A 20,281-nucleotide genomic window follows, 5' to 3' on the forward strand; every position below is an offset into this window, starting at 1 on the left:
GCGAAGACTGGCGACTCGGGTGGGCACTGGTCACGTCGCAGAAAGAAACAGCACTTAGCGACTATAGCGCCCCGTAGCTGAGAGCAAAGTAGAACTGCACACAGCCCAAACAAAGAACCAGATGTGAGGCTTTGATGGTATCGGAAAAGGTGAGTTGTTGCCTTTCCCCTTGCCGTTCGGGGGTGGAACATAAGGTTAATCCGCTCCGGGCCGACTTCAACACTTCATCTCCCTGGAACAGACCGACCCCAATATCACCAAGTCCATTCACAATGCGCTCTACACTTCGGCTACTGGCCAATGTCAAGCCCCGGTATCTGGAGCCTTTTGCTCCCACCGGATTGACGGGCCTTTTCACCCACCCCAGCCCTCGCCCTACTCTCATCTACCTTTACTCGACTACTCTGCAGAAGTTGCAGGCGTTCCCCGAATCCTCCGCCTACCGCCAATCCGTTGAAGCTTTGACCCGTCACCGCCTCCAGGTCGTTGAATCGCAAAAGCCTGCCGGATTCGATGCCTGGCTGGAGCGTGTGCGCAAGACCGTGGGAGCCGAACCTGAGCGATTCGCCAAGGTCCAGCGCACCGACGGCACCTACACCCATGCCGCTGCCCAACAGAAGGATGGATCCGACAATGCTCGCGGTGAAGAATGGGATGGCGAAGGCCTCTCAGCCACAACTGAGGGCCCCGCCCGTACCCCGCAACAAGAAGCGGAATGGGCTAAGATCATGAACGAGGCCAGCGAGACCACCGACAAGGCCCAGCATGACTTCTACCACGAAGATATGAAATGGGAGAGCGAGCCTGCCCTTGATGCCGACCAGTACGTGTACCTGCATAGCTGAATTGGCCATGAACAATTAGACAATAGAACGCTAACCTCTTTGCGCAGGATCTCTCACGTTGAACAGCAAATCGGCGCCGGACTTATCGAAGAGGTCATCCAGGTCGCAGAGGCAGAGCTCAAGCTTGTGGATGAGCTGGCCAAATCTAAGGTGTAAGTGGAAATTCGAAGTTCGGAGTCTACCTAGACTTACTGCTGACACTATTATAGGTGGGAGGAACTCGAAGAGAAGCCCCAACCCGGCCAGTGGACTTACTTCGAGCGTGGTAACTAGACAGCCCTTCTGGAATGGCTGTGGATTTTAATCTCTGTAACTACTACTAGAGGTCTCTTTGTTTGAATACGGGTTTTTGAGAGTTCAACCATCTGAAGCTTTGAGGTAGTCGTAGAGCTCCTAGGCTACGATTCTTGTATTCGACAACAAACCAACGTCACTTATCTATTTTTCTTGAGATACTGGTCGTTGTAATTGAGACACTCTCCCTAATAATATAGTATAGAGGTCATTGGTCTTCTAGTTCCAAGCTCATACACCAGGGCGATGCTTATGTACAGGGGAGCATATCGGAGGTATTTGAGCTATTATTTGGGCTATTGCTCCTTTGTCCTGTTCCTTAATTTGACAAGGAATATATTCCGCTAACCTCGCATAGAAAATCAGTATAGCTTTCTTCAATACAAATGAATATGAACTCCGTATACTTCGTCGGATATTTGTATAGTGGATAGACTGGAAGGCGGTGAGCCAAGGCGGGAATCCCTTGTGGACACATACATTGCTGTCCCTGAATGAAGCGCTCTCCCTCTAGCTCTCCTTCATCTCAATCCTTTACTAATTCCTCCAATTAATAACTTGCTCCGAGGATCGCTCCTCCCTATCATCGGGCTGTCTGAGCGGCTCGCGAAATCCCCTATCGCTGTCACAGGACCAACACCGCATCACACAACTCGTCTCATCCCCCACACAACATGCGGCTCGACGTCAAGGTACGCAAATTCAGACGATGAAATGCTTCATATACTTGCGGATCCGCTCTCCAGCAGATACCACAATATGATTCCGCAGGTGGATGTCCACAATTGGAGGGATTGCTGACGATAGATGTTACAGAGGCAGCTATTTGCCCGCTCCGAGCGGGTAAAGGGGATTGATTTCCACCCTACAGAGCCCTGGGTAAGCTTTTACAATCCACTCGGTAACTTTGCTCAAACTAATTCCTTTCTTAGATCTTGACGACCTTGTATAGCGGTATGCTAAGAGAGGGGCAGTATGCGAGATGCCCAACGCGCTAATTACTTTCCTGTATAGGTCATGTCTACATCTGGTCTTACGAATCGCAGGTAAGAGTCGGCACAGATTCACAGTCCCAATACTTTTATCTAAATCTTCTGCCCTCTAGTCTATCATCAAAACCTTCGAACTCACCGATGTCCCCGTTCGTGCCGGTCGATTCATTGCGCGGAAGAACTGGATTGTATGCGGTTCAGATGACTTCCAGCTCCGGGTCTACAACTACAACACATCCGAAAAAATCACGTCCTTTGAAGCACACCCGGATTACATCCGTTCTATTGCCGTCCACCCCACCCAGCCGTTTGTGCTCACAGCCTCCGATGACATGACAATTAAGCTTTGGGACTGGGAGAAGGGCTGGAAGTGCGTACAAGTGTTCGAAGGCCATAGCCACTATGTTATGGGCATGGCGATCAACCCAAAGGATACCAACACTTTCGCCTCCGCGTGTTTGGACCGGACCGTGAAGATCTGGAACCTCGGCTCTCCCCATGCCAACTTCACACTCGAAGCCCACGAAACGAAAGGTGTTAACCATGTCGACTACTACCCACAGGCTGATAAGCCATACATCCTCACCACCTCCGATGACAAGACCGTCAAGATTTGGGACTACACCACGAAAGCACTCATTGCAACCCTCGAGGGCCACACAAGCAATGTCTCATTCGCCTGCTATCACCCCGAACTCCCTGTGATCATCTCAGGTTCTGAAGATGGAACCATTAAGATTTGGCACGCAAACACGTACCGCCTGGAGCAGTCATTAAGCTATGGTCTAGAACGAGCATGGTGTGTCTCATACCAGCGGGGTAGACAGGGAATTGCGATGGGTTTCGACGATGGTGCTGTTGTGGTGAAGATGGGCCGGGAAGAGCCCGCCGTCTCAATGGATGGGTCTGGTAAGCTTATCTGGGCGAGACACAGTGAGGTCGTGTCGTCAGTGATCAAGGGCGGGGATGCTAGTGTCAAGGACGGCGAGCCTCTTTCTCTACCAACAAAGGATTTGGGACAGTGCGAGGTGTACCCGCAGACTCTGTCACACTCCCCCAATGGACGTTTTGTTTCCGTCTGTGGTGATGGAGAATACATCATCTACACCGCATTGGCGTGGAGAAACAAGGCCTTTGGACAGGCTCTCGATTTTGCCTGGGGTGCGAAAGACAACAGCAACGATTACGCTATTCGGGAGTCATCGACAAGTGTAAAGATTTTCAAGAACTTCAAGGAGCAGAGCGCCGGTCTTGATGTTGGGTTCCAAGCCGAGGGCCTGTCTGATGGTGTTCTTCTGGGTGTCAAGGGTCAAGGTGGCATTGGATTCTTTGATTGGGAGACTGGCAGCCTGGTTCGGAGAATTGAAGCTGACCCGAAATCCGTAAGTTATTTGTTCAGCCTTGATCTTTGGAAATCATGCTAATTGACATGTACAGGTCTACTGGTCCGAATCTGGTGAGCTCGTTACCCTTGCCTGTGAAGAAGATTTCTATGTTCTTCGCTACTCTCGCGAGGAGTATATCAATGGCCTGAACGCCGGTGAAGCCGACGAGGATGGAGTTGAGGCGGCTGTTGAGTTGGTTGCTACAATCAACGAGACCGTCCGGACTGGACAGTGGGTTGGGGATTGCTTCATCTACACCAACTCTACGAACCGCCTGAATTACCTTGTTGGTGACCAGACCTACACAATCTCTCACTTCGACCAACCGATGTATGTTCTTGGCTACCTGCCCCGGGATGGCCGTATCTACCTTGCCGACAAGGACGTCAATGCCGTCTCCTTCGGCCTTTCTCTCAGCATGGTTGAATACCAAACAGTGGTGCTGCGCGGCGATATGGAAATGGCATCTGAGCTCCTCAAGGACGTGCCCCAAGACCAGATGAACAAGGTCGCCCGTTTCCTCGAAGGCCAAGGATATAAGGAAATGGCCCTGGAAGTGGCCACGGACCCCGAGCACCGCTTCGAGCTGGCCCTTGCGCTGAGCGATCTTGAGACCGCGCTCACGATTGCCCGCGAGGCCAACGTCGAGCACAAGTGGAAGATCGTCGGTGATGCTGCCCTTGCCGGCTGGAATCTTGCTCTTGCCCAAGAGTGCTTCACCAACGCCAAGGATGTTGGTTCTTTGCTACTGTTGCACACCGCCAGCAACAACCGTGAAGGCCTCAAGGCCCTGGCCGGCCAGGCCTCAGAGTCAGGCCTCCACAATGTTGCCTTCTCCACTTTGTGGTCTCTGGGAGATATTGATGGCTGCATCGCTCTCCTCATCCAGACCAACCGGATCGCCGAAGCCGTCCTTTTCGCGCAGACCTACAAGCCCTCGAGCGCCCCTAACCTCGTTGTCCAATGGAAGGAATCCCTAGAGCAATCTGGCAAGACCAAGGTTGCCCGCCTCATCGGTGTCCCACCCGGTGCCCCTGACGTCGCCTCTACCGATGACGACCTCTTCCCCGAGTGGGATGAGTACATTCGCCTAGAGAAGGAGGGTGCCGTCCCCGAGCCCCCTTCCTCTGCGTCCCTGATTGATGTCAACGGCGATGACGATGAAGAGCCCGCCAGTGCGCCCAACGGTACAGTCGAGGCGGCTGAGGAGGTAGAGAAAGCCGAGAAGGCTGCAGTGGACGAGGCTGATGCTGCTGAAGCCGAGTAGACGAACAAAAAGCACCGGATTTCTGTGTGGTGACTTTCCAGGAGAGTTAGGTTGATCGTTTGTTTTCTGGCTGACCAGTCAGTTCATTCTTGATTGCGAGCGGCGTCTTAACGTGTGTCCGACTTTTTTTTCCTTTTCTTATTTGTAATTGCGCTGTCATGTGTCTCTAGAGCAAATTACATGCCTAGATACAAGCAATATGTTTCCCTCTATTTCCAGTGGTTTCTTGGTTGATTTACTAGATTATTGTATGTGTATACTATACCGGATGTTCCTGGTGCTTGCCTATGTATCTGGCTTGTATAGCTGTTAGTACATAGAGGCTTCTGCATACGTAAGTGTTAAGTAGTAAACATAAGAACAGGCACATATTACATTTAAATAAGAATACAAAACAGTGCCTAGATGGACCCGAAAGCTGGCAAGAATCAAGACTTCCACCTCAGTTAGCATATGAATCGAATTTACTATGCATCTAAAACCGCTCAGCCATCAGGGGTTGATCCGAGTTACTCGGTGACGAACATAGTCGAAGTGTTTGGCATTGCCCATTGTAAAGTTTTATCGAGAATACAGAACAAGGGTACAGACGATGACCGCTTGAGAAGAGCAATGAAACCATGGGGTAAGAAAGGAACCTGCCTGGAGAGAATGAACACTTGAGATAGAAGGGAGATGACCGAACAAGACAAGAAAATCAAATCAAAGCGCTCAACGGCCGTATGAAACGAGAAGAAAAAGATGTCGGCTCGAAGATCAGAAGCGACTCCGATATCAAGATGCCACAGACTCCTTTGTGATGGGAAAACGAACAATATGACGAACAGAGCGAAAAAAAGGAAAAGAGATCAAGATTGGTTGATATGTTAATGAAAGAACATATACGAAGTTAAAAAGGGGAATGGTCTCTATGAACCTCCTATTCTCTCTTTCTTGCACCGGGAATACTTGGTCTAGTTTGACGCGGCGAGAGACTCTACTCCGGGATGCTACCGAAGGACGGGTCTTTAACACTGCCGCCTGCATCGCCGAGGCCAGCCACGGGTCGGTTGTACGACCATCCGGCGAACTGTTGCTGCATGGTCTGCGACAGGACGGGCCCATCGACATATGAGTCCTGGGGTGCTTCCCTAGTGAATTCAACATCGAAGTTTTCAGTATCACGGGCATCCACCTGCATCAAGTTAGTTATATGTTGATCAGATACATGGTCGGGAGCAAAGAATACATACCACGTTTGGTCGGAAACTGGGTTCGTACTTCCTCTGGAGAAGCTTGCGCCAGTCGATGTTGGCAAAGAAGTGGTGAGACTTGATCTCCGCAGCACCGTTGGCACCCAATCGGCGCACGGGGTCACGGTCCAACAACCGACTGAGAAGATCTCGTGCAGCAGGCGGGACAATGTCGCTGCTGGGGAAGGTCAGAGGCTCTTGCAAGATCTTGCGGTACATTTCGTTGGTGTTCTCATCGTAGAATGGAGGCAGGCCTGTCAACATCTCATAGAGCAAGACACCGAGAGTCCACCAATCCACAGTTTTGGTGTAGCCGTTGCCAAGGAGAAGTTCAGGGGCGAGATATTCGGGTGTTCCACAGAACGCTGGGTCTGGTTAGCTATATAGGGCTTATCATGGGTCATGAGAAGATCTTACTATTGGTCCGGTCTTCGTCTTTCATGTCCAGCTTGCAGAGACCGAAATCGCAAAGAGCGATATGCCCTGTGTAATCGAGAAGAATGTTTTCAGGCTTGAGATCGCGATAGATGACCTTGAACCCGTGCAGACACTCGAGAGCGCACAGCAACTCTGCGGTATAGAAACGGGCTCGGTTGATATCAAATCGTTGTTCCCTTTGCAAATGATGGAACAACTCGCCACCGTTCACAAATGCCAGCACGAAGTACAACTTCTCAGGCGACTGGAACGAGAACTTCAGTGGAACAATAAATGGGTTGTTGATCTGTGCAAGAACCGATCGCTCGGCAAGTGTGTGCGTGACTTCCGACCGCGAGATAATGTGAGCCTTGCGGATTGTCTTGAGGGCGTAGATCCGACCAGTATCCTTCTTCCTGTGATTCCCCGACTGTTAGCATTTTGAACTCAGACAAGCAGAACTTGACACCACCTACATGACCTGCATGACCTTGCCGAAACTACCCTTGCCCACGACCTTGAGTAAATCAAAGTCTTCTAACTTAAGACTCCGCTGCTTGTTCTCCACAAAGGAAATACCAATCTTGACTGAGCCAACTCCAAATTGGAGATCCAGCCATTCAGCACCCTGCTGACCCAGTTGACGCCCTTGCTCGTCATGAGCTGCGGCGGCCTTCTGGTTATCTTTCTTGCTGAGTTTCGGATCCTCCACATACGGCTGGCTCTCTTCGAAGCGAGGGTTGACCTTGCATGCGCCCAAGAAGATATCCTCACTCCGTCCGGCACCAGGCCGGGCTGCAGGGTTGCGCAGATACAACTGTACATTCAACTCGGTCTTTCGGGACACATCAAACTTGAAGGCTGTGTTGTCCCCAGCCCACAATGGGCACTCTGGAGTTCCAGACACGGCATCCACAAAGACCTGGTTCTTTTCAAAGTCGAGGAGGGCATACGGCAGGTATTTGGTGGAATAGCGACCGTGGATAGTGGGGGCGGCATTGATGCCCCCGCTTGTGGACTGCGGTCGGCCGGATGGCACAAAGGAACCCGCTTGGTTCTGAGTTGAATGTGACGATGAGGAGGTGCTTGGGCGTAGAGAAGAGGGCGCGTAAGAGTTATTTTGGAAATGCGAATTGAAGATCTGTTGGAAGTGAGGCGACAGCGAAAAATTGCGCCCTTCGTGGAGAGTGACAATAAGGATTCCTGGGTTCACAGGCGCCACAGGGGGAGAAACAAGAGACTCGGAGGCCGCTATTCAAATGACGAAGTTATTAGTTACCGAGGGGAATTCCAGTAGTATATGAATAACATACCGATCCCGTTCACTGATGGGGTGGCGGAGGGCGGGTTTGAGGACACAGGCGTCGGGGCCTCTTCACCATTTGAGTCACCCTTGATCGTCGAAGTAGAGGACGACCGGCCAAATGATGCGGTCAAGGGTGCCAGATGCGTCTCCTTCAACTCTTGAGACAAGTTGTATCATTAGCGACTGTGGACATTACTGCAGTGCAGAGAGCGGTATTGAGGGGGGAGAGAGGGAGACCAACTGCCAGTAAACATACTTTTAGTGAGCTTCCAGGAGGACATAGTGGCGGTTGTAAAGATATCGAGATGAAGAGATCAAAGTCCAAGGTGCCGTAATGCGTGTGCAGGGTAAGAATCACACCCAATAATATGTGAATGGCCCCCAAAGCAAAGGAGACACAAGAACACAGATAACACACGCAAAAGGAGAGAAGTCAAGACAAAGACCACCACTATAGCTTTTGAAATCCGTATGGAAGCACAACTAAAGGATAAGAAAAGAGTCGAGATCGAAGATCAAATGAGAATGAGAGAGGGGAAGTTCCCCCTGTAATTATAATACATGGTCTTATTATAGATTACTTAAGGCTTAGTGTTTGATTGGTCAGGCTGGTAACATACCAGTCACATCCAGGTACAGTAATTAATCAGCTCAGCCACTGCTCCGCCACAAGGGTTAACGACGCATCAACTTCCCCCACGGCATTAACAATCCAAAGCAGCTCCACAAGACGAAGAGAGTTTGAATTTCAGCTTGGCTTGTAGCTGTATCATTCTATCTGTTCTTTCAAGTTTCCGGATATTCCCCGCTCCGAAGTGCGGAGAACACCTACCCCGAAAGACCTCACCTCAACTTGTCACCTGCAACTCTAGTATTTTCAGACTTCGGAGTCTGTTGCTATCAATACAGCACCCGACAAACCGGAGGATGATAGGGGTGGAGGGCTAATGGGTGTGATACGCAAGAAGACCGCCTCGCGCGGCACCGAGGCCGGCACCAAGTTCCACTGCGATGTGTGCTCTATTGATGTTACGTCAACAGTAAGTCTCGGCGTGGTTGTGCCATGACCACTTGAAGGTCTGTTATTTTACTCAGAGACTAACGCGACTCCATCGCATAGGTTCGCATCTCATGTTCGCATCCCGCCTGCCCCGAATATGACCTCTGTGTCCCCTGCTTCTCAGCCGGAAAGAACTCCAAAAACCACGACCCCGCCACACATCCATTCCAAGTGATCGAACAGAACTCAGTCCCCATATTCCAGGGGGAATGGGGTGCCGATGAAGAATTGCTATTGCTGGAAGGCGCCGAAATCTATGGGTTGGGTTCCTGGGCAGACATCGCGGACCACATTGGCGGCTACCGGAGCAAGGATGAAGTGCGAGACCACTATTACGACACCTATGTGAAGAGTGTGAACTTCCCGCTCGCAGCCCGCGCCGATCCAGACGATAGAGCCTTGCAGGATTCAATCTCCAAAGAGGAGTTTCAAACACGCAAGAAACGTCGCATCGAAGAGCGCAAAGATGCAGCCAAGGCAGCACCTCCGACCACACCAAAGCAGAAGCCGACTGCCAGTGTACCAGCATGTCACGAAGTGCAGGGCTACATGCCGGGACGATTAGAGTTTGAGACCGAGTTCTTGAACGATGCCGAAGAAGCAGTGCAGCACATGACTTTTGAGCCCGGGGCTGGACTCAATGAGAACGGCGAGCCAGATGCAGAGACTGAGCTCAAGATGACCGTGGTTGACATCTACAACTCCCGCTTGACGGCGCGTACAGAGCGCAAGAAGATCCTCTTCGAGCACAACCTCCTCGAATACCGAAAGAACACCGCCTTAGATAAGAAACGGTCGAAGGAAGAGCGAGATTTGTTGAACAAAGCAAAGCCACTAGCACGGATGATGAACTGCAAGGACTTTGAAGACCTCAACAAAGGCCTGGAATACGAACACAACCTCCGCCTAGCCATCTCCCAGCTCCAAGAATGGCGGCAGATGGGCATCGGTGACCTGAAAGCAGGCGAGAAGTACGAACAGGATAAGCAACAGCGCGTGCAACGACTGCTTCCTCAAGGATCATTTGACCGTTTCGCCAGTACCCGCCCCAAGCAGGGACAGCTGACAGAGACACCAGCGGCAGCAACACAGCTCACCACGCCTGAACTGCCGCTGCGACTGCAAAAAGCTGCCAACCCGCACGCACCGGCGGATCCTGCCGATGAACCATTGAACGATTTCGATCGCGCCTTCGCTGTCGATGGGGATGTGCCCCCCCCGCAGCCGGCAAAGACGAAATATGTGGTGCCGCCACTCAGCGGGATGCCGTCGTGGAAGCTGGACAACGACACTGCTGCCGACTTACATCTCCTGACCAAGGAAGAGGCAGAGGTGTGCAATGTTCTACGTCTGATGCCGAAGCCGTATCTGGTCGTCAAGGAGACGCTGTTGAAAGAAGCAATGAAGCAGGGCGGCAACCTGAAGAAGAAAGATGCGCGGATAATTTGCAAGGTATGTTTCTACTCGACTCTTGATTGAGATGCAAGTCCTTTACTGACTCCGTTAGATTGAGGGCACCAAAACCAGCCGCATTTATGATTTCATGGTACACAGCGGTTGGATCAACAAGGCGTAGGTGCGCCAGATCCATTATACGCTGTAATCGCTTCTTAGCTTATTGATATCCAAATCTATTTGTGATTTTTGTCGGGAGCGTTTCTTTTCGGCGTTCATAGGGAACTTGGGAGATGGGTGGATGTGTTCATCCCAGAACTTGTCAACATAAGTCACAGGTAGAATATCACCTGTAATTCGCACAATTGTACAATAAACAGTAACCTACGGATCATCTACAAGTCTAAATAAAATAGTTCGACAAATATAACTCCCAAAGCCATCCAAGAGAGCTGCAGTAATCACCCCCCCCCCCCACACTCCTCGGTCCTCGGCATAGCTTCTCCGCATCTACAAATAACCCCCAACTCCCCGTCGATCACTACTTTTCAATACCATTTCCTCCATTCTTATTTTCTTCTCTCCTCGCTCAAAATCAATATTCCAGCAAGCCCCCAAGAAAGATCAAGATGCCACCCTTCACAATCCAACCGCCAACCCCAGCCGACGCAACCCTCTCCTACCCAGCACCCCACATCCTCCTCGTAACGCTAAACCGACCCCGCGATCTGAACTGCATAAACTCCCAAGGCCACGCAGACCTCCACGCAGTATGGGAATGGCTCGACGAAGAGCCGAGCATGCGCGTGGGCATTCTAACGGGAAAGGGACGGGCATTTTGCGCCGGCGCCGATCTAAAAGGTGAGCCACAGCAGACCCAACAGAGTGGCTAGTATACTTTGTGCAAAACACACACAATCACACACACACCTCCCAAGGTCCCCGAAACCGATCCATCCATTGAACCCGCTAATTCCCTCAGAATGGAACAACCGCACCTCGTCAACCTCAACCAAAACCACCATGCCAAACAGCGGATTCGGCGGACTGGCCCGACGAAAGGGCAAGAAGCCTGTGATTTGCGCGGTGAACGGACTCTGTCTTGGCGGTGGGACGGAGATGATCATCAACAGCGACATAGTGATTGCGTCATCGCGAGCGGTATTCGGGTTGCCGGAGGTGAAGCGCGGGGTTGTTGCGCTTGCTGGGGCGTTGCCGCGACTTGTGCGGACGGTGGGCAAGCAGCGGGCTATGGAGATGGTTCTTACGGGGCGGATGGTTGGGCCTGTGGAGGCGGAGAAATGGGGGCTTGTTAATTCTGTTGTTGTTGTTGGTGACGGGGTCGGGGAGGAGGAGGTTGGTCGGGCTGTTTTGGGGAAGGCTTTGAAGGTTGCTGGGGAGATTGCGGGGAATAGTCCTGATTCGGTGCTTGTTAGTCGTGAGGGTGTTAAGTTGGGGTGGGAGGGGATTGGGGCGGATGAGGCTACGGCGATGTTGAATGAGACGTGGGTTAAGAGGTTGAATGAGGGGGAGAATATTAAGGAGGGACTTCGGGCTTTTGTGGAGAAGAGGAAGCCTGTTTGGGTTGATAGTAAGCTGTGAGATTACTTTGTACATATGTAGACTGGGAGAAAGGATTAAAAATAAGATTCGATGCTCCATTCGCTAGTCATACTACAATTCATAAAGTCATATAAACACTGCTCCCATTACTCCCGCGCCGTGTACCTGGTATTCGCGATATTTCATGCAAGTTGAATTTCAATCAGAGCGAAATCAAATGCGCGGTTGCCCTGCCTCTCTGAAAAATTGGTGTTAGGATGTTGTTGAGGCTGGCGTGAGAAAGAGGTGCCTACTTTGCGTCAGATTGCACGCCGTCCACGACCTTGACCACATGGGGGAAGAGGGGGTGGTCTCGGTCCAAGCCGGTCAATCGGACAGCAGCATCAGCAGGCGCGTTCTCCTTGAGGATCTTGGCCAGCTCCACACTCTCCTCGTCACCTTCCACATTCTGGAACCGCAGAGCCATTTCCAAAGAGCCCAGCAATGACTGGAACTTTCCGCCACGCTCGGCCAGCTGCGAAGCCGGGCCGATGAAACGCTCCTTGCGGGACACTTTGCGCATTGGGGCGCGACCCACGCGCTCCACGGTGTCTTCGAGGTAGGGGTTAGAGATTCGGGTGATAATGGTCTCGACATACTCTTGCTGCTCAGCGGCGCTGATTTCATGTTTGTCGATGATGAGGGAGGCAGTCTCTTGAAGCACATCACGGACAATGCCGCGGATGCGAGAGTCGTGGAGAGCTTCGGCAATGGTCTTCTTGCCGGCATTGTAGCCATAGTAGGCTGCAGTGGCGTGACCGGTGTTGACAGTGAACAACTTGCGCTCAATGTAGGGCTCCAGGTCGCTAACCCAGTGGATAGCCGGGATATCTGGGTGACCAAACTCGCCGAAAGGCGTCGACTCCACAGCCCATTCATAGAACTTCTCGATGCGCACGTTGAGACCGCTGTCGGCGGCCTGACCAGGCACAATACGGTCGATGGCCGAGTTAGCAAAGCGGGCTCGGTCTGGCATAGAGCCGAGACGGTCTTGAGCGGTGTTGTCTTTGATGAAATGGTGTAGAGTGTCAGTGGCTCCGATGGCGTTCTCACAGGCAATGACGGCCAACGGTGTGGCGGCGGTGCGGGCATCGATGCCCTTGGCAATCGCAGGGGCAATGAACTTGAGGATGTTCGGGCCCACAGCGCAGGTGACAACGGTAGCGGTTGATATTTCGTTGATGACATCGCTCTCATGGGTCTTGGAGTTGATGGCACGGTAGTTGGTGATGGTCTTGGTAGCCTCGCCCTCGTCACTGACTTCAGTGACCTCGTAGGACTTTGTGTTTTGTAGGGCAGTGATGATACTGTCCATGACATCAACGAAGACGACCTCATAGCCAGCAGTGTGGAGGAACTCGGCCACGAAGCCACGGCCGATGTTTCCACCACCGAAGTGAACAGCTTTCTTCTCCATGGTTGATACGAAAGAGGAAGTAGAAGTACAGGTAAGTAGAAGTGGGTAGAGGTTGAGTAGAAGTAGAAGTAGGAGAAGTGGAAGGGGAAGGAGAGTGGAAGTGGAAGTGAGGGTAGAAGTAGAGGAACCAAAGAGGAAGTGTCAGTTGCACTTTCCAGTTCAAGGGGGAAAGTGCAACTATTTAAGGAAAGAGGGGGAATATGGGAAAGAACGACCTTGGAAACTATACAAGGAATTTGTCCCTGTTCCCTAGGACTATGACGATGACTTCACATCTGGGCGGGACTAGCCTCCGCCTTGTTTTCAACCAGTCATAAGATGAGGACATTATGAATCGGTTGTTATTATTTGTTATTATTCGAATATTATTCGAATATTATTCCGTATTTAATATTCTATAATTCTCTCTAACATTCTAAACAAAGATTATTGAAGATGTTACACTTCTTCCCCCCCCACTTTAATGTCCGTGCAACCATACTCCCATACTCCCAACCTTGGAATATACCGCGCAATAGAGGCATAACCCAATACACTATTCCTATCTGAGTAACTTATAGGTTTCATTTCATGCGCAAATCACACACGGCCTGAAACCACTCACCGGCAAAACAAAAGAAAAGAACCGGGAAAACCCGCCCATACTCCGTCAAATACTTCGCGCTTTGACAAGAACCTTGGCAAATGTAGACTTCGGAGAAAATCAGCCGACAAACCGGGAAGAGTTAACGGAGTACAGTGGTCCTCGGAGTCTGAGCCATTATACGGAATGTATTGAGAATGTCCTGAGTCCTGAATAGTTGGTTTGCGGTATAACATGTGGTTATTTCAAGAATATTCGAGACTATTCACGATAGTCAATAGACCCTCCATAGACCCAACTGATACCCACTATGTGGTGACGTCGGATGAACGGTTGATAGCCCCGACCCATTTTTTTCCCACTTAGTCGCGGCCAAGTCTGATCCAGCCGAGGTGTTTATTTCGAAGTGTATCTATCGCCTTCTACGCTCTACCTAGGTAGGCTCGGAGCAAATTAAGGAGATTGCTGCCTTGCACTGCCCAACACTCCATATCTTAGCCCCTGGAAGTTAAGGGGGAAAAGCCTAACTCTCGCGGTACTGGGCCCGGCCATTGGCCCAACACGAAAACCCTCAGATATCCCGCAAAAGCAAGTGGCCGGATTAGCAACTTTGCAATTTCCCTTGAAACGACTTCTAGTTAGATTGACTATTCTATGTTAGGATAGTCCTAAGGTATCCTTAAGGTGGTATTCCTTAATATGGTATCGTTCAATTCATAAATGGCTCTTCTATCTATATTGTATGGGATTATATGTTGCGAGTTTCCCCGACGTCCGCCCCCCGTCTGAAACCTGCGCTCTCCGACTGGCTACCACCACCGCTCCCTTCTTCTCTCCTTTTCTTTTCCGGTACTGATTACCCCTCTATATCCTTCGAGGCGGGCGCAGGCGCATACGCAGCCCGTTTGTAAACAAAGACATTCACGAAGCAAGAAACGCTACCGGCGAGCACCAGCCCCACCGCGGCCCAACTCATCCCGAGGAATCTCTCGCCGTAATGGGCCGACACGTTCGAGCCCTTGCCGTGAGCATTAATTAGAGCGACGAATTCAAACGCGATAACAGTTGCGATGATGGACGCGATGCTGATGCTAAAAGATCCGAGCTTAATCATGAATCCCGTGTCAGCCATTCGTCATGCTTCTGGGGAAATCTGAAATCCGAAAAAATGCACCACGCTGAACTGGGAAGTGCAGTCTGCACAGACGATATGCAGAGACCGGAGTTTATGTAAGGGGGTAACTCCATCACCAGATCGTGGTATGTAACTCACCATGAAAAACGAAAATTCAAATAGGCCCTGGCCTGCGCGCGGGGAAAGTGTAGTCCATACTCGTACGAGAATCGCAGCACCCATCGCGCCAACTCCGATACAGTACATCACGGCCATGACCTGGCTTGTCATTCTGAAGGCGTGGAAGTCATCGCTGATTACGCGTGCCCATCCCAGGTCCTGGCTGGAGGTGATCTCCTTCGGCCAGGCTTGTGTCGGGTCAAATGAGGATAGAATCGTGCGGTTCGAGCATTCAGTTACGTTGCGCGTGACTTCTGTCCCGGGGTCGAGCGTTACCAGTGTCCCCTGGCAGTAGGACATGACGTGGATGGAATAGAAATCATGGGCTCCACTGCTGGCGGTTCCTGCGGTGTCTGCGGGTGTATAGAGCTAAATGATAGCCCGCGCCAAGTCAGTCTCATGCAACCATCCGCCACTTATAGAGTAGTTGGTGACGATCGGACTTACCGTCAAGAGATCCACGTCTTCGAGGAAGTTTCTCTGCGTCCCCGCGAAGAGACATAGGAGGGTAAGTATAAATGCAATGAACGCTGTCACCGTCGGAAATAGGCTCTTCAAGTCCAACATGGTGGATTGGTATGCGTTGGTCTAGTTCTAGTCCTCTGCAAGATGTAGTTGGATTCAGTAGTATCTAGGAATGACCACAGATAATGATATGGAAGCTCAATATTCAAGGAGAAAGATACCCGAATCTGCGATTCTCGCCCTCTTCACGATCCTTATATACATACCGTACTGGAAGTCGGAACGGTCGGGATCGGGATCTTTTCTCACGATGGCTTCATTCCAGACGTGGGCTGTTAGGAAGGGGAACACGTTTATTCCAAGGCTCCGCATACATATCGAGACTGGATTTCCGTGGAATGTATGCAGCACACATGATCTTGTATGGGATAAAAGGCCTATAGCTATTGGAAATGTAAAAGTCTGGAGTAGGTGGTCAGGTATGATGGCTGGGGAAGGGGTCCTGCACACTTCAGGAATGTGTTACCAGCCACGAAGGATCCTGCATGTCGACATCGTACTTGCGTCTTATTCGTGGGATATGGCACCTATGAATTAATTAAGATATGAAGTGGATATGGATTTTATCTATGGGCTGGTTTGGGAAGATTGCGATCTCAGAGAGGAAGGGGTGTGCCAGGTTATATATATTAGAGCCCAAGACATTTGACGTCAGCGGCAGGGTATTTTGGTACTTCTGACCTTAGCCACTTCCCAGATTGACACCCATGGACTTTTCTGGGAATTGGTTCAATGTGTCTAGAAATTTCGTCATGCCTCGATCTCAAGTTCTCAACCAGCTTAGATTCTTCGGCGCAACAGATTCATTTTTACCTCTGTGATCTGATGGAAGATGTAATATGCCATTGGCTTACTCTCCTAATAGATATGTAATTATCATGACAAATACCCAAAGACAACAAGGAAACACTACTCCATCACTGCGAGACGACCTATCTATATTCCTGTACGGAGGAGGATAGCGGCACATTGGACAACTGGTGTTTGATTGGTGGCAGAAGAACATCGGGTTTCCATCGGGTTTCCATAAGATCAAGTATCATAGATCAAGTGATCGCATGTTGTATATTGTAGGCCAGTTTTGTAGGAACCATGCTTTTCACCGTTATTCTCCGGTTTACAACTATCCGTTTACATACGTAATCAATACATCGTCCTTCTAGCTATAACATTAGGAAGGGGCAGGACACCTAAAGGCCTTAGAGATCATTCTCATTACAACATTCCCCTATTATTAGAGGTCAAATAGGTCAGACTTGAATCACTTGAATAGTATGAAGGAAGAAAACGAAAAGTATTAGGAAAGAGGCGGAGAGCAAGGCGGTGAATTGGTCAATATGCTGAACCAATCAAATGCCTGGGGTCCAGGATGTCGCTATTTCCCTCTGTACGTTCTTAGACTACGCAGTTGTGAAGGTAAAGTGGATGAAGACCATCAATCTCATCTCCATCAAGGTTGCACATTTACCAGCACCTAGCTGTTGATGGGCATCGCTCGATAGCATATTTTCACCAGATATGATATTGTTAAGATTAAGTATCTTTTGTATGGCAACTACATACAAAAGGTACATAGGCACAACATACATAAAACATAACATCGATTTTCCTCAACCCTCAACCTAGCTTAACGAGAAAAGAACGAAGAGGTAAGGCAAGTCTAGTTTATTGTTTCACTGCTAACCTTGGTTTCGAATGTGTTATATAGAAGTGCAAAGAGTACCTGAAAAGCACCACATCTATATCAAAGAGAGCCATTTCCTTGCTTCGCGCATACTGCTTAATCTTTACCAACGTCGATACCAAAGCGACCTCTCTGTCTCGTAGTTATCTTGGAACTAGGCCTGGTCTTTCGCCGCTTCCTTTTGGCTCGATTGATTTCATCCTCTCGCTTTCCTTCTGGCCTTTATTCCCCTGAATGATACCGTGTGCACGTACCCAGTTGGTACCTGCCACTAAATCACACCGCTAATTCAGTTTACCGTTCTTTTCTTTGTCCTATGAAAGCCTACGAGCAAAACTATATCCCACTCTTGCTCCCCTCAAGTCCTAGCAGATTTCGATCTCTACCTCTACTCCGTCAACTGTCTTCTGTCCAGTGGTTATGTCTACCGACTCAACCTCGTGGACTACCGTCCAGGGTTTTCTGCAAGATTGTGACAGCCAAACCGCCGACTGTTTCGATCGAATTCAATGGAATGAGCTCTGTCGAATCGCTTCAGGTCTTTCTGGCCATTTAAAGTGCGTGGCCTTGGACCAGGTTGCAAGCGGGCTCAATAATATTGTCCGTTTGCTGGAATTCCCTGATAAGACTCGCTGGGCGGCCCGGGTTCATATTAGAAGAAACACTTCCTCCCTTGTTAGCAGCACCAAGCTTAAAAGCGAAGTTGCAACAATGCAATTCATCAAGGAACATTCCAGCTTACCGGTGCCTCAAGTTTTTGCGTATGAATTTGACGAGAACAATTCGGTGGGCGTCGCTTTTATACTGATGGAGCTGCTCCCCGGCAGCGTCGCTATGGACGCCCTAGGCGGCTACGAGGCCCATCGTGGTGTGATACCTAAAGAGCACCGACAAAACTTCTACCGCTCTGTCGCAAAGTGTCATGTTCGTCCCCCGTCCCGGCCTATAGGCTCGCTCCGTTGCTTAGCCGCTCACTTTATATCGTAGGTCCAGTTGACTTCCTTACGACTCCCCAAAATTGGTGCGATTGTCCGGAACAGCGAGGGTGGATTCGAGTGTGGTCCCTTGCCGGGAATCGGCGGTCCGTTCGACACAGCAACCGCATTCTTCGAGGCGTGGGCTGATAGCGTCAAGTTTAAGTGGGATAAAGAAACAATCACACGCATGATGCAGAGAGGTCCAATCCCGGCGGAACGGATGGTAGCCATTATCGAGAACTTCCCATCGCAGATCAAAGCGATAGCTAGCCGGCTATCCTTATGTGACAAAGGACCATTCCCTCTGGATCATGATGACTTTCTCCACAGTAACATCATAGTGGATGAAAATACCTTCGATGTCACGGGAATCATCGATTGGGAAGGTGCATGCACAGTTCCCTATGAGCTCATCGCGTTCCCCGACTTCCTTACAGCCATGCCCGTCTCCTTCGACCTGCCTCAAAAATACGACCAGGATGGGCAGCCGCTTGATGAGGAACTACGAGAAATGTGGCGCGAGCGAGGAGAGTATATCGAAATGGTAAAATTAGCCGAGCTTCAAGACAGCCTACTCTCGTCTTGCCTCAGCAGCAAGAGGAACCAGGCTATAGCGTATTCTTATGGGGCGTATACTAGTGTTGGAAAGCTGGGTTTTTACGACCGAGTTATGATAGAGTTAGAGAGTGAGAAATAAAACTTCGGTAGCAAAATTGAGCCTTCAATAGCAGATGTAGAGCAAGTGCTCCAAAGTGGCTTCGAAGCATAGCCGCCTCTTGACACGTCGTTTCCAGCCCCCCGCTCACCGTGTCAACGATTACTGCTTAATTCTTACCAATGTCGAAACTAAATAGGCAATTCAGCAATTGAACCTTCATTTACTCTACATATACCTTCTTACATTCTTCCTAACTTAAGAAAATTGACATTACGACCATGTTGGGTCTATGTACCTTTTGTATGGAATTGCTAAACAAAAGATACCTAAAGCCCTACAATTTGTTATCCGGTCCCCACCAACACTGGCAAGTCTTTAGTGAGGCTGCCACGGTTATCTTTAATTATATTGCTTTCGTACATGTCTATGACAAACTGTATAGGTATTCGCCAAAGGGTAAAGGCATACAATAGATATTGCCATATTCGGGTTATTTGTATCTGGCGACAAGAAACCTATGTATATTCCAAACAGATCCCCAAAGGTGGTGGTTATTGAGCAAGGAATCCCATTAGTATCGATCCAAAAGTGTCTCTTCGTTCCTGCAACCATCTATCATCGATCAGGCAGAAGGAATTGCATCGCCCTAGAAATCCAACCCCAGGCCTGTGCAACTTGGGTAGCTCACTATTATTAGAAACCAGATGAACAGTACTCCGTAGATCATTTGGATAGACGTTTGATCGCTAGATCGGCAGAACGGATCAGCTGTAAGTAGGCGCATGCGTGTAACTCTGGAGGCTGATATATTGTTGCCTGTCGGGATCGACATCGGGCATTATACAGACGAGTTCCCTGCTGGTGTACAGAATCTTTGAACAAGTCATAATGCGTGAGAACTTGAGTGTTCGATTTGCCAATCATTTAATCTATCTCACTATGCATTCATGCACTTCGACGCGCCCTCTCCACGTCAGTAGACATATCCCTTACCTTCTGCTCGCTAAGCTGGGAGCCGTATCCTTTGTGAAATCCACTGAGTTCTCAGTGTTCGTTGACGGTTTATGGTGAAGACCATGCTGGGCTTGGGAACTTCGTACATTGGCTTTAGGCAAACCTATTTAGGATACCGGAGATGACAATAAGGCCAGAGGTGCATTAGTCACAGACGGTTGTACAGATCGTCATCTCCAGTGTTGAGTTGAACTCTACAGAGCTGAAACATCGCATGATTATGCATTTTGTTTTTCCTATCACCTGTTCATGGGTGAATTAGTCCGTGGCAAACCACGTCATAAGCAAATTGTAGACCGACCTCAGGAGATTACACGGAAAGAGCTTGCAATAC

General features: G+C 49.9%; 8 protein-coding genes across 8 annotated transcripts; 5 read left to right on the forward strand and 3 right to left on the reverse strand.

Annotated features, from left to right (window-relative positions):
* Positions 1 to 272: 272 nt before the first annotated feature.
* Positions 273 to 1,118, forward strand: N7489_010076 (complex I NDUFA5 subunit family protein; the record flags this gene model as incomplete). Its single annotated transcript, XM_056715825.1, has 3 exons — positions 273 to 823; positions 893 to 997; positions 1,055 to 1,118. 3 exons carry the CDS (start codon positions 273 to 275, stop codon positions 1,116 to 1,118), a joined length of 720 nt encoding a protein of 239 aa, XP_056563447.1.
* Positions 1,119 to 1,813: 695 nt separating this feature from the next.
* On the forward strand, positions 1,814 to 4,783 carry N7489_010077 (coatomer subunit beta'; the record flags this gene model as incomplete). The annotated part of the gene is made up of 6 exons (XM_056715826.1): positions 1,814 to 1,831; positions 1,956 to 2,018; positions 2,072 to 2,093; positions 2,154 to 2,185; positions 2,245 to 3,513; positions 3,569 to 4,783. The coding sequence occupies 6 exons, from the start codon at positions 1,814 to 1,816 to the stop codon at positions 4,781 to 4,783; spliced, it is 2,619 nt and encodes an 872-aa protein (XP_056563448.1).
* Positions 4,784 to 5,759: 976 nt separating this feature from the next.
* N7489_010078 (uncharacterized protein) lies at positions 5,760 to 8,019 on the reverse strand (the record flags this gene model as incomplete). The annotated part of the gene is made up of 4 exons (XM_056715827.1): positions 5,760 to 5,908; positions 7,207 to 7,683; positions 7,746 to 7,895; positions 7,995 to 8,019. 4 exons carry the CDS (start codon positions 8,017 to 8,019, stop codon positions 5,760 to 5,762), a joined length of 801 nt encoding a protein of 266 aa, XP_056563449.1.
* A 648-nt stretch (positions 8,020 to 8,667) lies between these two features.
* adaB (chromatin-binding transcription regulator ADA2) lies at positions 8,668 to 10,448 on the forward strand. Its single transcript, XM_056715828.1, has 3 exons — positions 8,668 to 8,778; positions 8,859 to 10,250; positions 10,306 to 10,448. Exons 1-3 carry the CDS (start codon positions 8,686 to 8,688, stop codon positions 10,372 to 10,374), a joined length of 1,554 nt encoding a protein of 517 aa, XP_056563450.1. The 5' UTR covers positions 8,668 to 8,685; the 3' UTR covers positions 10,375 to 10,448.
* Positions 10,449 to 10,822: 374 nt separating this feature from the next.
* On the forward strand, positions 10,823 to 11,795 carry N7489_010080 (enoyl-CoA hydratase/isomerase family protein; the record flags this gene model as incomplete). Its single annotated transcript, XM_056715829.1, has 2 exons — positions 10,823 to 11,054; positions 11,176 to 11,795. The coding sequence occupies 2 exons, from the start codon at positions 10,823 to 10,825 to the stop codon at positions 11,793 to 11,795; spliced, it is 852 nt and encodes a 283-aa protein (XP_056563451.1).
* A 250-nt stretch (positions 11,796 to 12,045) lies between these two features.
* N7489_010081 (mannitol-1-phosphate 5-dehydrogenase) lies at positions 12,046 to 13,212 on the reverse strand (the record flags this gene model as incomplete). Its single annotated transcript, XM_056715830.1, has 1 exon — positions 12,046 to 13,212. One exon carries the CDS (start codon positions 13,210 to 13,212, stop codon positions 12,046 to 12,048), a length of 1,167 nt encoding a protein of 388 aa, XP_056563452.1.
* Positions 13,213 to 14,651: 1,439 nt separating this feature from the next.
* N7489_010082 (SUR7/PalI family protein) lies at positions 14,652 to 15,656 on the reverse strand (the record flags this gene model as incomplete). Its single annotated transcript, XM_056715831.1, has 3 exons — positions 14,652 to 14,900; positions 15,069 to 15,458; positions 15,537 to 15,656. The coding sequence occupies 3 exons, from the start codon at positions 15,654 to 15,656 to the stop codon at positions 14,652 to 14,654; spliced, it is 759 nt and encodes a 252-aa protein (XP_056563453.1).
* A 2,353-nt stretch (positions 15,657 to 18,009) lies between these two features.
* N7489_010083 (phosphotransferase family protein) lies at positions 18,010 to 18,972 on the forward strand (the record flags this gene model as incomplete). The annotated part of the gene is made up of 2 exons (XM_056715832.1): positions 18,010 to 18,222; positions 18,286 to 18,972. The coding sequence occupies 2 exons, from the start codon at positions 18,010 to 18,012 to the stop codon at positions 18,970 to 18,972; spliced, it is 900 nt and encodes a 299-aa protein (XP_056563454.1).
* Between the last annotated feature and the right edge of the window lie 1,309 nt (positions 18,973 to 20,281).

Source organism: Penicillium chrysogenum (assembly GCF_028827035.1).
Source record: "Penicillium chrysogenum strain IBT 35668 chromosome Unknown utg000005l_segment0_segment0, whole genome shotgun sequence".
In the NCBI taxonomy this organism is placed as follows: domain Eukaryota; kingdom Fungi; phylum Ascomycota; class Eurotiomycetes; order Eurotiales; family Aspergillaceae; genus Penicillium; species Penicillium chrysogenum.

What these genes read in the sequence shown, in the direction of transcription:
- adaB (XM_056715828.1), top strand. Translation starts at nt 8,686, where the DNA reads ATGGGTGTGATACGCAAGAAGACCGCCTCGCGCGGCACCGAGGCCGGC. An exon ending in CTATTGATGTTACGTCAACA is followed by an intron (nt 8,779 to 8,858) that starts GTAAGTCTCGGC and finishes TCCATCGCATAG; the next exon opens with GTTCGCATCTCATGTTCGCA. An exon ending in ATGCGCGGATAATTTGCAAG is followed by an intron (nt 10,251 to 10,305) that starts GTATGTTTCTAC and finishes TGACTCCGTTAG; the next exon opens with ATTGAGGGCACCAAAACCAG.